The following is a 16,485-nucleotide window of genomic DNA, read 5'->3' as shown; positions in this document are numbered from 1 at the left end:
TACTTATTTTTCTCACGTGGTGATCATGTGACTAATGAACAAAAGTGAAAACATTAATCACAGTGTTTTACACTTCACTTCTTATAGAGTTTCTTCGATCTCTATTATATATTTGTATAAAACTAAACATATTTTCAAATTTTCTTTATGCGCATATAGTTTGTGGTGAATATTTTCAAACAGTGCGATCACTTTGAGGTGTTTCCTGTTTATTTATGACTAATATATTTTATTTAGGCTGAAGTATGGGTAAATATTTAAATATTCCACGGCATCTGAGTACTGTAATGCTCTAAAAATAGCGCAGATAACCCTCGTGTATCTTTGCATGAAATTCAAAAACAAATAAACAAATAATCTTTGGAAACACTTTCAGCAATTGTAGTTGAGGGGACGATGCATAACTTAAATAGTTGATAAACTTTTAAAACCATAAATAAATTATATCAGTCTGAAAAGCAATGTTTTAAGAGTATGATTCAGTCACATATTATCACCTAGGTCTTTAATTCGAACAGGTAAATGGTAATTCTTCTGTCTGTATATGTGTCAAGATGTTCAATACTGGCGTTAACACTGTATAGTATGTACAACCTAGATAAAAGTTCATCTATAAAGAGTAAAGTATTGTTGGTTTTCTTGGACAAAGAATAGCTTTGGATATTGATGTCAGTTACGAGAGCTTAAAAAATGTCACCTATATATACTCGTGGGCATCATGACCTAAAGATTATCTATTGGTCAAATATCAACTGTGACTGCTTTTCTGGTAAAACACTGGATAGTCTAGATAGGAGCAACCAAAGCATAGGGAGCAAGAATTTTTGTTACATGAAGTATGGTATTCTATCTAAAGCAGCATCCTACGTTTTCACATACATACTGTGATTGTAGTCTTCACTAATAAGTTACATTAATTTTTGCATCAACAGCTAAGAATGGTCATCATCCGTCATAAGAGAGCAATTGTGAGATAATAAAGGAGAAATGTTCGAAAGTGAAAGCCAGGTGTAGCATTTGTATTGCCAAAAAATATGAAAATATCTTGGCCTTATCTGCAAAGGATTTTATTGCAATGAGCCAGCCTATTACTTTACAAGTTAGAACAGTAAATATATACATAAGAACATGCAGTACACATTGTTTAGCTGTATCCATACGCGACCAGTGAACTAGTGTAATCGAGAGTCAAAAGAGGAAGTAGTGAGTTGGATGAACTTTAAATTATTGTGTTATCCCACTTCAGCCCTGAAGGTGAAGATAAAAAGCTGTGAATACTTATATGATTGTTCGTGGTGCGTAAGATAAGATGAGACTCAGCTCTGACACTCCACAGAACCAACAATGATGCCCCCACACATAATATTGCTGGAAACTTAATCTTAGACCTAGTGTAATCATTAGACCAACCACCTGATGAAAGAAAATGACAGTTCCTATATTTCTAGCTATCAATTGATATTTACTTTGCAAGAGTATATCTGTATATACATCACCCAGAGTGATTTCCACTTCATTAGTAAGAAGATAAGACTGGTGCTAGTAGTTGTAACGCCTAGTGCATCAATAATTTGCATGACTGAAGATGATAGCGAGGAGTCTGAAAAGTTAGATGAAATAATGTTGTGATACTTTTTTTCAGAACTGTTGGGTGGTATTGTAGGACACAGTGTATGCACTACATCGTATGAGTGGCGTTTGAATATCTTAAGTTATGACGATTTGTGGATTACGAGATTTAATAGTACTAAAACTGTGATGTAGAGTTTCAGTACAAAATATATCCTTTAGATACAAGATGGTAGCTGATTAATTAAAACAGCTTAGAAAAGCTGGTTTCAGTAAATATATAATCTACAGCATTACAATTTCCACATAAATAAAAAAAACACAACTTAAAGGTAAAGTTGTGACCATTTGCATTTCGAGCTACAAATAGTCCAACCAAATTCTTTTTAAAAATCATGCACCTAATCTAGTTGAATGGTGAGAAGTCAACAAATAACAGTCCATAATCTTCACTAGACTTTTTTACAACTACACCTAAAAGGCATATATAGAAATTCAGCATATCCACTGAGGCTGCTATGTTACATTTCAATATATATTGATTTATAACATAATAATAGCACAAATAAATAGTGCTTTGTGTAAATAAAAGACATTTGAAGAAATGCCACCATCTCTTGGTGTTCATATTTTTCCTATTAAATGCTAAAAAAGTTTTGTTTTGTTTTTCCCTTTTCTTATTTTCATCTTTCGAAGCTCTACTCAAATAAGTGGTTGAGTCTAACAAAGCAAAATGCATATTTTTTTTTTCATGTTCATTGGCCTTAAGATTTTGGCTAGCAGTGTATATAACTCCCATGTTTTTTTTTTTGTTTTTTTTATGGGTCGCTACCTTATTGAACTAACAAACTATAACTTTTACATTACTAGGGGGCAACGTAGTATTACATGGTGATTGGGCAGATTCAAACTAGACAAATACAAACAGTTGTTTTATATTAGTGGCTGTTATAGGAGAACGTTGTTGTCGTATTGTGTATCAAGGATTATTGACATTTTCCTATTAACAAAGGTAAAAGATCAAGAAAAATGTAATTTTTTGTTTTTCACGATGTAAAATAAGTTATTTATATTTAAAATTTGATGCAACAGATGTTATATAGCAAATATTCACCATTTAAAACTAGGTCTTAGGCCTATGGTAACTTACGCTCTAAGTATACAATGCTAATGTTACGATTTACTTAATTTTATTCAGTTCGTTAAATGCGATTGTTTAAAATTTTATTGTGATAGAAATACTAACATAATTGCTGACAGTGTTACTGCTAGGTAGCAAAGGAAATAGGGTTTTATATTGTTTTTTCAGAAATACTGGATAAATGTAAACATGTAATATTGGCATTTTATAGAACATTGGTGAGGCCACATTTGGAGTTTTAAGTTAAAATTTAAACTATTTTATTCAATCTTGGACTTCCTATCCTAGAGTTAGAGTTAGGAAGTACATTGATTTGTTGGAAAACAGAGGATAGTGGTGTTATCACAATATTAGTAACACTAAGAATCTGGTGAAAATTTCTCAGGAAAGGTCATCATACCAGATTATATAGAGATGCCTGTAAGTGAAACTGTATCTTAGGATGGTTGGTATGGGTATTAACAATTTTACCAAAATAAAGCGGAGAACAATATTTCGACCTTCATACATCTGAAGATGACCTGAGGTCAAAACATAGGTATTAACAGTTATTCTCTACTTGTCAGTGAGTGTTAATACCTATACCAGCCATTCTGAGATACAGGTCAAAACATTGTTCTCTGCTTTACTTTGGTAAAAGTGTTAATACTCATACTAGCTGTCCTGAGATGCACTTTTACTTCAAATGGGTTTCTCGTCATCATTAAAGTGAAACTATTTTCTCATGAGAAAGAACAATAAAATAGTTCTGATTCAGGTGTTTAAGATTATATATGTAAAAATGACTCGTTTGGGTTGAGAAAATGTTTTACATAGATGAGAGAACAACATTTTGACCTTAGATCATTGTCATTCAGTGTTTGAGATTGTTGTAGGATTTTATGTACTATCTTTTTTTCGTATAATATAATGGTGAAAATACTCATATGAACAACAAAAATAAAAGATCTAAATTATTGAGGACAATTTTTGCCTGTAGGGGTCATTGTTAGCTAAGATTGTCTTTTTCCTAACACTTGCAGGATAGTTTGGTTGGCCTTTGCAATGCATTACATTCAAATATGGTAGATACAGTTAATTTAAAGGTGTTTGAGAGGAAAGCTTGAATATTTGAATGATATTGATGAGGGCTGGCTTTGAGTATTTTCTTTTAAAGTTAATTTTGTAGATAGGACAGCCTGGATCAATGGGTTTTTTTGTTGTCCATAGATATATATATATATAACCTAATGCCAATAATTTTAATTTTGAAAAAAAACAAAAACGAAACTGGTGAAATTGCATTCATCCTCACCAAAACATATGTTCAATTAATTAAAAAAGTAAGGAAAAATAACTAATCATAATTTCTAATTTTTGCTATAATTTGAAATCCAAATTTATTTTCTAATTGAGCTGTTACAGCTAATTTTGCTCTATTGTATTTTGCTCTTTATTATGTTTATAATGAATATCTGAATTAGCATCAAATGTATATGCAACATAATTGTTTTTTATATTTGAAAATAAAATATAAAAACATAATTACTGTTCAGTAAATCATGGATTTACTTTTAAACTGTGCAAGTATTTTGTTTAATTTACGTGTATTATGTATAAAATAATTTTTGGATACAAAATGGAAATGATATAATGAGTAAATTATGTATAATAGTATTATCAAAGATTTAAATCTACCCTTTGTTACACCTCTTTTCTAACAAAAGCTTAGACATCAAGTATATAGCTTGCTGTTTGTTTCATTAAATTACCAAAAGCAAAGGGTTGGAAGAGTTTATTATTTTATATAGTTCTAGTTAATTTATTTTGAGTGTAAGAAATAGACCATGATGTATTTAATTGTAGTGTAACAGATAATTGAAAATTTATTATTAAAGAATTCTTGGCATAATCTAGTATGACTAGAGTCAAATGAGCCACACTTTGATGCAGTTGTTGAAAGTGGAAGATTGGGGTTGAATTTGTATCTTGCATGCTACATGACCATGGTGCATGAATATACTCTTAGTTTATTGTTGCCTTGGTTCTCCATGTTAGAGTGCAGTGGTAAAATGCAAGGAAAATAAAGTAGTAGATGATATACAAGAAATGAAAAATAACAAATAGAATGATGGTGCATTTTAATTTTTGATGATTATAAAAAAAAACAATATGATTACAATTGTAGTTCAGGTTCTTGTATTGAAAGTCAGTTTTGGAAGAAACAGATTTCAGCCTATATAGGTTAGGATGACTATATTTCTTCCATGTGTAATTTCTATCCAGTAAGATAAAATTTAATGAAATGGGACTTGTGTAAAGAAATTTCTTTACCTACAGGAATACATATAAAAACCCTGATCTTCCGTGGATGCATTATAAAAGTAGCAGTCAAATTCCATTAATCAATTAGTTTCCCACAAGCTGACAGTGATTCATATTGACTAGCTTCCTTCTCTTTAGTCTGTTAATTAACATTGCTACTTTATGTAAAATGTTAAAACCTTCAAGTACAAAGGTAAATAAACACATAAATGAGAAGTAGGTAACAGTATGGAAGCACATCATACTAATATAAAAATAGATAGGCCAACATGTATTCTCAAGACTGCTGGTATGATTACTAGCACTTTAATTAAAATAAAGTACAGAACAACGTTTTGACCTTCTGAGGTCATCTTTAAGTTAACCATGTCAGCCGTCTTGAGAATACATTTTTACTTCAGATGGGTTTCTTATCATGAGGTAGGCCAACAACAATCCACAAGTATGAGAAAGTTTTATTAATGGTGAAACATTCTATGTTTTGACACAGATGAAGACAGACCTTGCTGTGTCAAAACATGAAGTATGTTCTTCCATCAGTAAAACCCTTTGTGTTTATAAATCATTGTGTATCTGTTTTTATATAAAAGTAAATATTATGCAGAAGCATATTACAGTTTAATCAGACTTTGGTGTATATTATCAGCAGTAACATTAATTTTAAAGACAATAACAATGACTGTTGATTTCTTAAACCTTTGATCTTTGTACTGCTGAAATTGAAAAGAACCTTTATCAACATTTTAAATATTTTTTAAAATCCTGTTAATATTTTGTGTTAATAAATACAGATTAGAATTTTAAGATTTTAGTAAAATAAGGTTCACAGTTTGGTAGCCTGCCATCGTGCTGCAAGTTTCTTGCACATTTCAGAATTGTTTTGTAATGGGATGGGCTGTATATTATCTATATTAAAAATCAGCTGTGAGTTTATACCATATAGTTTATAGTTTATCTTGGTTTAAAATTTATATAATTTGAGATTTCCTTAAAATAAACTTATTGCTGGTATCATCATACAATGCTAATTTAAAATTTTTCTATTCAATTTTCAAATGTTGAAAAATTAAATCTAAAGTATTTTAAAAGTAAATTGTATTATGCACTTTTTTGAATGAATTCCAACATTTAGAATATTAGAGTGGTATATAATAGTGAATTGACTGAGGTGGGATGTTTTAAAATCTTGAACTCCAGCCAGAACCAGAAGTAGAACTCACTACTAAAAAGACTGCACTGGCCAAAATCCATATCAATAGTTTGCTACTCTATAATTAATAGTAATTAAAAGTTTTAATGTTTTGACAATTAATGTTTGTCTGTAACATTACTTGTATAAGGTAGACAAACAATGATTTATTAGCATCAAGAAAAGTTTTATTGATTGTGGAATATGTTTTGAAAGAACACTGGTTTGATATTTCTTAAATTTTTCTTTATAAAGATTAGTCAATTTATTTACCAGCTGAGGAAAACTTTACACAAATTAAAATAACTGTATTTCTGTTTTCATTGTAAAAATTGTTAATACAGCAACTACAAGTTTTGGGACTTACAACATAAACTCAAATTCTCCAAAGTTTACACAGCAGATAACCATATGGCTTTGCTTTTAAAAACAAACTGTATTTAATGTCATTTTGTGCATGTGCTACAACATGTAACATGGCTTTACTTCATGTTATGCACTTTCATAGTCAAAAGGATTGTTCTCATGCCTTGAGGCTCTTCAAGTTTGTCTTAGAGTTTCCACGATGACTCTTTGAACACCAACTCAGTCCATTGTACTAACCTTGTAACATGTTTATGCTTGTTATAGTTTTCATGCTATAACTTTTAAATTAGTGAACTATGTTAACAAAAGTTAGTAGATTAACAGTAAATAGTACAATGCTTTCATACACAAAATATTGATTTTTTTTCTTTGAATAAGTCTTAGGGTTTGTTAAGTATTTTTCTCATGGCTTATTTCTTTACTTTTCACATGTCATCTATCCAATGTGCAAAGTAATTTTCATTTTAAAATTAGAAATACTTTTATGCATCAGAAGATTTTCAAATTTCACATTCAAAATCTTTATAATGTGTAGATAGTTATCAAATCTTTTTTAAGAAAGAAAACTTATTTTTAGTGATTCTTTGTACAGATCTCAACAACCATTAAACTAGCTTAAATCTCATAACATTATATATTTATATATTGTTATTTCTATTGTATTGACCTTTCAGCCATGCTTAGCTGACAATACAGAAGCTAAAATGAGGTGGTGCATTTATACTCATGTTACTGTATCCAATAATGTTAAACTAACCTTTAGTCTTCCCCTCCATGTGGATTCTTGTACGTGGTGAGGGAACCTCCCAGGGAAGGTTCTTTTCTTTCAGTTTACCTCCTCTGAGAACTAAACATCCAACTATGTGTTTGTCGTGTGTGGTGACCTGTGAAGTGGAGGAGAGGGTCCTGGTGATTGAAGGGTCCAACCCTAACACACCACTTTGGCCTTGAATTCCTGTAGACGGGCAGCCTTGAGGTGGTCCCCCTTGGGTCAATCGAATCCGTGGCATTGCTGCAGTGTCCTCACTTGACATTGTAGTGCATCTTCTCGTAGGTGGGTGGGGTCAATGGGCACCAAAATTTTCTCTTTTTTCCTATGGATCCTCCAAGATATTTTGTTGAGATGGTGAGGAAGTGCAACATTCTTTGTCTATGTAAATCACATAGTGGACTACAGAAGTAATAAGTGAAATTAATATTGATTGTATTTTGGAGATTAAATGCATAAATGATGTTTTTGTTTATACATTTTTGTGTGACACATTAATTAGGAACTTGTAACAGTAAGTCATAAACCCATAAGCAGAGTTGTACATAAATAGTTTCCAAAACTTGTGGAGTTTATACAGACCTTAGCTGTTAATTGTAGGGTTAAATTAATAATATTAATATTAAATTGTCATACAAATACTACCTTTATTTTATAGAATTATTCAAAAATATTTTGAGAATTGAAATTATGAAAATCATCTTAATTTTTTTGTTACTTTTAACATGAATGCTTTAGTGGAGCTTCTTCCTTTGAACTTAATAAAACTAAGGCATTTATTTTTTTCTCTGAAATCTAGCCAATCAAATTAGTATGTGAATGTCCATGAGGCTTAGCAATGTATATTGATTTGATGTTATTAATAAAAGTTAAAAAAAGAAACCTTTCATATTATGGAATCCATCACATCTAAGCAATTTTGCCAATAAAAAAAACTGTAGTGTTAATTTTAGAAGTTTAGAATAATATTTAGTTTCACATAAATACATTTTTAAGATTTTTATTCTTTGTAAAGAATGGATTGTGAAGAAGAAAGTGATAAGCAGGTTAAAGGTTATGTACCTTCACCTGAAGAGAATCCTCTTCCTGTCATTTCTCAAGAAGATGATACAAAATTAAAGAGAAAACTTCTTGATGAGTTTGTTGAAGCAGGAGCTGAGAAAATGAAAGTTTATTTAAGAATTCGACCATTCACTGCAGAAGAAGTGAGAAATAGAGATGATCAGGTATGGATTTTCATTCCAAGTGACATAACTGAAAATGTTTTATTCTACATCGTAGTGCTTCAGAGTAACTATTCACTTAACGAGTATTTTAAACCTGAAAATGAAAACTCATTGATAAAAAACTGGCATGTTTTGAGCTTTTATATTGTCCAACAACTGAAGTTTTGGCTCTGTTTTGCTGTACAGTGGAGCGCCATTAAGCCGCGGACCAGTAAACCATGAAATCGCTTAAGCCGCTGTAGCAAGTCTTGTGAGCGAGGATTATCGCGGCTCACCGCTAATTTAAGAACGTGTAAAAATGCGGCTTACGAATTTAATCCTGGCTTTATAACTTTAAGGGGATATTTAAAAAGAATTTACTTTAATTTGGGAAATAACTAAAATATATTACAATAGAAATCGACCGTTAATCTACCTTATCCGCTCTCTATGTCAGCTTTATGGAGGCCGCCATTGTTACCGAATCACACCTCTCCATACATTAAAGTTAATTCGCAGTAAATCCGTGAAAAAGTGATCAATAATTAAAGTATTATTTTTAATTCGATAATCCAATATAATGATCACTCAATGGCCCGGATGAGGCTCCTCGGCGGAGCTGTTGGTGACTTCGGCTTTTCAGTCACAAAGGTTAAGCAGGTTGACCCCCCCCAAATACCGCAGCTTAACGGCACTCCACTATATTTACTAGCCATGTGAGTTTCTTACTTACGTATGAATATTCTATTAATAACTACCTGAGTCAATTACAGCATAAAATCAGTAAAGTAGGCACTTATTAGTAATCATTAACATAATTAAGCTAGCATAATTTTCTGTTCAACAGTAATCTTGAACTACAGCTAATTTATCTATAATTTATCAATCAGTTTATGGTAAAGAGATCTTTCAGGCTGTTTATTTGTTTTATTATGCACACATTTTGGTTTTCCATTGAACTGGAATATCCATATTATTTCATATTTGGTATATACAGTGCTATATCTAACTTAAAATAATGCAGATACACATCTTATATGGATCACTGGTGCAAAAAATATATGTATAATGTGAATATACAATAAAAGATGATTACTTGTTTCATATAATTTTTAAGCAAGTTATATTATGGTTTTTCCTGTTTATATTGATGTCATGTTATTCTAAGTTGAGGGAAATGACATGTCAATCATCAGTTTGAAAAGTGTTGTATAATAACTCAGTACTTGCAGGTAGTTATCACCTTTTAACCCTTCTAATATGGGTAGGTAGATTCCATCCAAACCATATTTCTGAAAGTAATCATAAATTTTAATTAAGTTGTAACATTTTGTTACTTAATTATTTGCTTGTGCATTTTTTATTTTTGAATGTTGGCTATCCAACATTCTGAGTAATATTTATTTTAAGATTCAAAATAATAATATTCATCAGAAAACTGTCAAACTCAACATATAAAATCTTTATAACCTCCAGATAATTATCAAACTTCTTTTTTTGAGGGATGTGTTGTTTGGTTTAACTGACATTATAACAACCGTAAAAAAGTAGGAAATAGATATAAATTACACTTTTTTCATTCTAGAATTATTACAAATTATTACATGAAACCAAAAATTTCTTTCATGATTAAATTTTAACATGCAACAGGAATTTTCAGTCTAAACAACTTATAATAATTATTAAAATAATGCATTTTCTGAACTAAAATTTTTTGACCATTTAAATTGTTTTACATTTTGAAAATAATTTAAGTTGTATGATCAAAACATACTGTCTGATTAAGTGTTAAAGTTCTGTATTTTACAATTTTTGCATTATGTTTGATCATCAAAGAATAAATAATTGATGTGGATTATTGTGATGTAAGAGGCTGAAACAACAAAAATCCACAGACATAACTAAATATATATTGCTTTTTAAAGATAGAATTAATTCTGTAATTATACATCAAAAGTCCAAATTACAGTTTTATTTTGCAAGTATGGCAACCAGTAGGATCAAACTGAAAAAAATTATAATTTATGAGAATCTCTGTTATTTTTCTAATGTTTTTACTGTCACTATTAGTAGAAAAAAGTTAAATACTGTGTATTAAAAAGTAACCAGGTTAAGATTGTGAAGAATATTTTTCTAAATGTAATGTGTATATCAAGGTTAGGATTTTATGATTGCCATGTCAGTAGAGCTGGGCTATTAATGAAAAAGAACACTGATTAATTATATTATGGCTCAAAATCAGAGATGGCTGACAAAAATGATAAATAGTGAATAAGAATACTGTGGAAAAAAACCATTTGCAGTTACCTTGTTTTTATAACAGTGTTTAGGTATGCTAATTTTTTCAATATTTGTTGCAATATATTGGCACTTTCAAGAGTGATTCACTCAGCTTCAGTAATAATCTCTAACTTAAGAATACCCCCCCCTGTAATAAACCAGAGGTGGATGGTAGTATTCAGGAGCTATCTTCCAATGAAAATCTGCTATAGTGTGACCAAATAAATTCAGTTCTTGATCAAACCACACAAAAGTCCTTCCATAATTTGTCTCTCAAAATTAGTTTCATATAGTAATGTGGCATTAATGCTATTGGTTTGATTAATACACTGATAATTTAGTGGTAACTAGCAAGCTGTTGTGTTTGGATGGTGGTGTTTATCATATGCAGTTCTTAGTTTTTAGTGTATATTTATTATGTATATAAGATGATGTGTAAAAGCGCATGAAATGGATATGGGATTACCTTGCCATGTAAAAATAGGGCATATTCTTTTTATATAAAAATCAAATTTATGTTATTAGTATGTATGCAGATACATGTTAACCTAGTGGTTAATTTGCTTGATTCACAATCTGAGGGTATTGAGTATGAATCCTCACCACCAAAAGAGGCTTGTCCAATATGAGAGCTGACTTGGCTAGTCTCCTGGGTGCAAATCTTTCTTGGCTTGCAACATTTATCAACCAACTTCTAATTTGTTAGAATGAAGGTTTGAAATGGTACAAAAATGCATATGTGTATATCCTTTTACACCTCTGATTCAACTTTTTAGTTTCCACTGATTGATTTTGACAATTCTTTGACTTCCAATAACTTTATGTACCAATTCATTACCTTGTTTATCTCATGGTGATTACTTTATCATAACCTTTTAACCATCTCAAAATGGGTAAATACCTATTGTATAATTTTTGCTACAGTATGTGTAGGTTTGTTAAGCCTTTTAAAATTTTGCACAGGGATGACATGAAATAAACATTTTTTTATTATATACAATTGAATAACCAAAAATTCATAAATATGTACACTGAAGCCATTGCATTCCACTATGATTTATTAAGCTTTGTAACTAAGCTGTATTTAGGTCTGAAAAGAATTATGAAACTTTGAGCATACTAAAGACATAGCCTACCTCCTTGAAATCTTGGATCAAAAGAACATGGTAGCCTTTTCACATATTAAAATGGCTGATAAAACCACTATGGGGACATTCTGAGCTTTCAATTGGGTATTCACATTTCATGTTGTTGTAAGAGTATGTAAGGAACCATTTCTAAAATTAGAGGTGAGCATGGCTACTGTGTTTGATTCAGTACACAAGTCATATCTCAGCAAAATAAAAACTATGAAGATAGTACTTTATATTCTAGCCTGATAATATAAGTGATTTGAGTTCTTAGTTTGTATGAACTATAGACTTAGTATTTTGACATCATAAACACCTAATTTTAAACAATGTTGCATTTAACATACCACGTGACTCACTGAAGTCTTTATGTAGGTGTGCTATTTTAATATTCACTTTGAAATTAAGAAATTAAGTCATGTATTATATTAAAGTTTGAATTATAATCTGCAATTTGATTCCATACTTAAAATTTTCAATGCAAGTCAACAAATGCAATACAGCCTTTAACCCATGACCCATCAAGAAAGGGTTAACTGAACTATTTATGCTACCCAATATTAACTGATATTATAACTTTTGATCAATAAATAAAAGTCTTCTTTTGCTTCTGCCAATTAAACATCTCATCTTCTGAAATAATAATCAACAAACAAATGATCTCTTCATTAAAAACACGAAAAAAGACATGAAATTGGGATTATGAGCTGTCCTCTTTATGTGAAAGATAAGCTGAAAAATATATCGGAATCAGAGTACTTTATACACTTTGGTTACAAGAGAAACCAGTTTGTTATTGATATTTCATGCGTGATGACACCTGAACAATGTCTCATTATTCAGATTGGCGTTGTGTTGTTTTTGATTTTAGGTTGTCATGATATTTTGCACAAAATATATAAATTAAGTGGAGCTGTAATAGTTTACTTTGTAAGAATGAAAAAGTAGTCTTCCCTTACATATACATGCAAACATTTTGTTAACATGAAGATGACCTAAGAAGGTCTAAACATTCTGTACTTTATTTTAATAAAAGTTTTAATACCCATATCAACCATCTTGAGAATACATTTTTACTTCAAGTGGGTTTCTTGTCATCACAAAATTATTTTATTCTTCAACTTTGCACATGAAAATGTTTCATACATGCCTAGTTACCAGGTTTAACATTTAGAAACAATAATAAATTCATTTACTTCATTGCAACAGTGTTATTTTACATGTTTATAAGTCTGTTAACAATGATGTTAAAGCCTTAAGGTATTTATATATAACTAAGCTATTTCTCACATTTTATAACCTACCAAGGAAGATAATAGTTACAAGAAATTTTATTTATTTGGCAAATTCATACTCCGTTAATGTAAAAATCTAGTATTTTTCTTCAAGTAGCTTAAATTTATTAACAAACAAAATAAAATTGAAACTTTATCTTATAAAAATTAACCATCAGGAAATAGTTTAAAGAATATTGAGATAAGATGGTATTGTGTTAACCAGTAACAATGCCTGGCATGGTTATATGGTTAGCAAGCTCGACTCTTAATCTGAGGGTCACAGGTTTGAATTCTTGTCACACCAAACATATTAGCCCTTTTAGCTGTGGGGGCATTATAATGTCACATTCAATCCCACTATTCATAAGTAAGAGTAGCCAAAGAATTGGCAGTGGATGATAATGACTACCTGCCTTCCTTCTAGTCTTACATCTCCATGTGGATTCCTGTACATGGTGAGGGTACCTCCAAGAGAAGATTCTGTTTCATTTTTCCTCCTCTGGGATCTAAACATCCACTCACGTGTTTCCTGTGCCTGTTGACCCATGAAAGGAAGGAGAGGATCCTGGTAGCTGAGATGTTCAACCCTAATATACTACTTTGGCTTTGAATTTGTATAGATAGGCAGCTTTGGAGTGGCCCCACTAGGGTCACATGGCTGGTCCACTTGGGCTAGGATTAACCAAGTACCAGTATTGGATGTTCTCAACAAATGTTGTGGACATTGTATCTGATGCTGATATTTGGGTATAGTGCTCAGGAAACCCTGGCATGGCTGCAGTGTACATGTTTGGCACTGTAGTAGGTCCTCTTGAAAAGCTCTGTGGTGGGTAGGGTTAGTGGGCACCTAAATATTCTTTTCTTGTTATGGATCCTCCAAGTAAAAATGTAAATAAAATAGTGAAAAAACAGTCCATAGGAAAATGACAACATCTTGAAGACTCTGAGCAGTAATCTTCAACCTTTGTAACACCTGTACCTCATTTTCTTATACTACATTCTTTAGGGCAAATGTCTCCTTTTTAATCACAAGGGACTAGAGGAACTTTCTGTTTCTCCAAAGTCAGTCAAAAAAGCTTCACTCTGGTAACATTGGTGGAAAAATACATTTCTGCAGTGAACTCTTCTTGCATTCAAAGGCAATTGGGGATATGCTCATTGAGGTTTATCCTCTTGCTACTTTAAATTCATCACAAGGAGTTATTGTTGAGAGGGATTTGAAGGTTTCTCCATCCAAGGGGTTTCTACAGTGAGGCGTATCTCCACTCACAAAGATGGAATTATGATGCTGACCATTGTACTCATTTTGATATTTTTTTTACCATTTATATCCTGGGAAAGTTAACACCTGACTCTGATAAATCTGTAACAACTCTTGTAAAATACTTAGAAAGCCATAAAATTTTGAGTTAGGGAAAATTGTATACTTTTTGCATTTTATTAGTATTTGTTATTTGATCATACTATAAAGTCACGAGTTGTCTGTTGAGGATTATTATGAACCTTAAATGTCATGTTAAAAAGAGTATGTTATAAAACAAAGTAAAAAGAACAAGTATTTTCAACTAAATATTAAAGTATTAGTTTTATTCCACGTAATGAATTTCATACATCTTTGTGTGTGTGTGTGTATATATATCTATATACATATATATATCCACTAGGGGTGCTTACAAGTAGAAAATACTCATACACTTATAATGAAGGCTCCAAAGGATTCTACAACTTTCAAGAACTGTTCTTATGAACTTCACCGGGTTCAACAAAAGTTTACTGTTTCACATATTTTCTGTGATAAAGCTAACCAGCAAGAAGTATTTGATGGTTGTGTTTTTCAACCTGTGAAAAACTTCATAGATGGACAAAATTGTCTGTTATTTGCATATGGAATCACCAGCTCTGGAAAAACCTACACAATGCAAGGTTAGTGAACCATTTGCTATAGATAAGAAAGATGTTTGCTTCATTAAGTATTGTTGTAGAGTTCAAATATATCTTAAAAGTTCCTTTGATTTTATTTGGGTATTTTCATGTTTGAAGAAACATTTGTTCACAGCTGTTAAAACATCAGTAGCAAATCTGTATTAGTTGGTTGTTTTGTTATAAATTTTTATATTCATGTTCTATATTTAAAATATAGAAATTAGGCCATTAAATAGTTTCATTATATGGAAAGTGTCAAATATCAACTTTTGTAGAAAATGGGTTATTTTATAATTTTTTGCAGTTTTCTTATACAAACTGTTAACTGTAAAGCACAAGAATTATTGTAGTTTAGATTTAAACAGAAACTTTTTTTGTTCTAATAGGAAATACTGTTTATGCTATATTTGTTATAAACTGCAGTGTTTAGGTTTTCTTGTCTTTTGGTTGGAATTGACTTTCTGTCTGCTATATCTAAAATTTAGCAGATAACATCTACAGATATGTGGTTTTAAGAGAAAGTTGGTAGATGTTTTCTTTTTGTTATTATTGATAAATTTATTGACTAGCAAGAGAATTATTTATTTCTCTGTAGTCTGATGTTTTGTTGAACCCTGTTTCATGTCCTGCTAATTAGGCATAAGGGTTAATGAAATATCGGAGCTATTTGAAAGTGTATTGCAAACCATTCGAAATAAGCAATTTGAAAAACAAAGTAATTCATTTAAGAACCATTGCATAATTTTGCAAGATGTTTACAAATAAAACCTTTCAATTTTTGTTTAAATACCAACCAATTATTTAAAACTGTATTTATTACTGTGTGATGTAAATATTATTTCTTTTTTTAACCCTAAATATATTAACTTGATGCTAGATGTGCGTAGAAACGTTGCAATTTTTTAAATATCTCATCTCCTCACACAGACTAGTTTGATTGCTTCACAAATCTGTGTTAGAGATTTTAATTTCATTATCCTTAAACTATACTGTCTAAAAACATTCATGCATTACTTCATATCAACATGATGTGATGATAGATGAGTGGCACAAACTTTTTGTGTTGTAGCTTCCCTTAAGCATTTTTGCTGAAATGAACTTCATTCTTTTCCTCTGTTGTTTAAAAGCATGATTTTTCTACTGAAGTAAGTTTTCTTTAAGCTTAACAGATTTGATATTTGTGATTTACATAAACCATCAAGAAGCTTTTGTTTCACTTGTTAATATCCCACTCCTATGATTTCTTAAGTATTGGTAACTTCCATTATGTTTTGTGACAGTGATGGTGTTACTGACACAGACAAGACTTGTGACTATTGTAGGCTCATGTTC

At 30.8% G+C, this 16,485-nt stretch overlaps 1 protein-coding gene across 4 annotated transcripts in view; it reads left to right on the top strand.

Moving 5' to 3' along the window:
- The first annotated feature begins 2,320 nt into the window (after nt 1–2,320).
- The window catches only part of LOC143229132 (uncharacterized), a 132,654-nt gene continuing 118,489 nt past the window's right edge, over nt 2,321–16,485 (top strand). For 3 of the 4 annotated variants that reach the window (XM_076461001.1, XM_076461002.1, XM_076461004.1), the window contains exons 1-3: nt 2,321–2,581; nt 8,354–8,564; nt 14,895–15,153. In XM_076461001.1, coding sequence (XP_076317116.1) covers nt 8,355–8,564; nt 14,895–15,153 — 469 coding nt within the window. In that variant the 5' untranslated portion in view covers nt 2,321–2,581; nt 8,354. The remainder of the gene's footprint in view (nt 2,582–8,353; nt 8,565–14,894; nt 15,154–16,485) is intronic. The other variant, XM_076461003.1, reaches the window with a different exon arrangement.

This window comes from Tachypleus tridentatus, chromosome 10 (assembly GCF_004210375.1).
Source record: "Tachypleus tridentatus isolate NWPU-2018 chromosome 10, ASM421037v1, whole genome shotgun sequence".
Lineage (NCBI taxonomy): Eukaryota > Metazoa > Arthropoda > Merostomata > Xiphosura > Limulidae > Tachypleus > Tachypleus tridentatus.
This window is presented reverse-complemented; position numbering and strand designations above follow the sequence as displayed.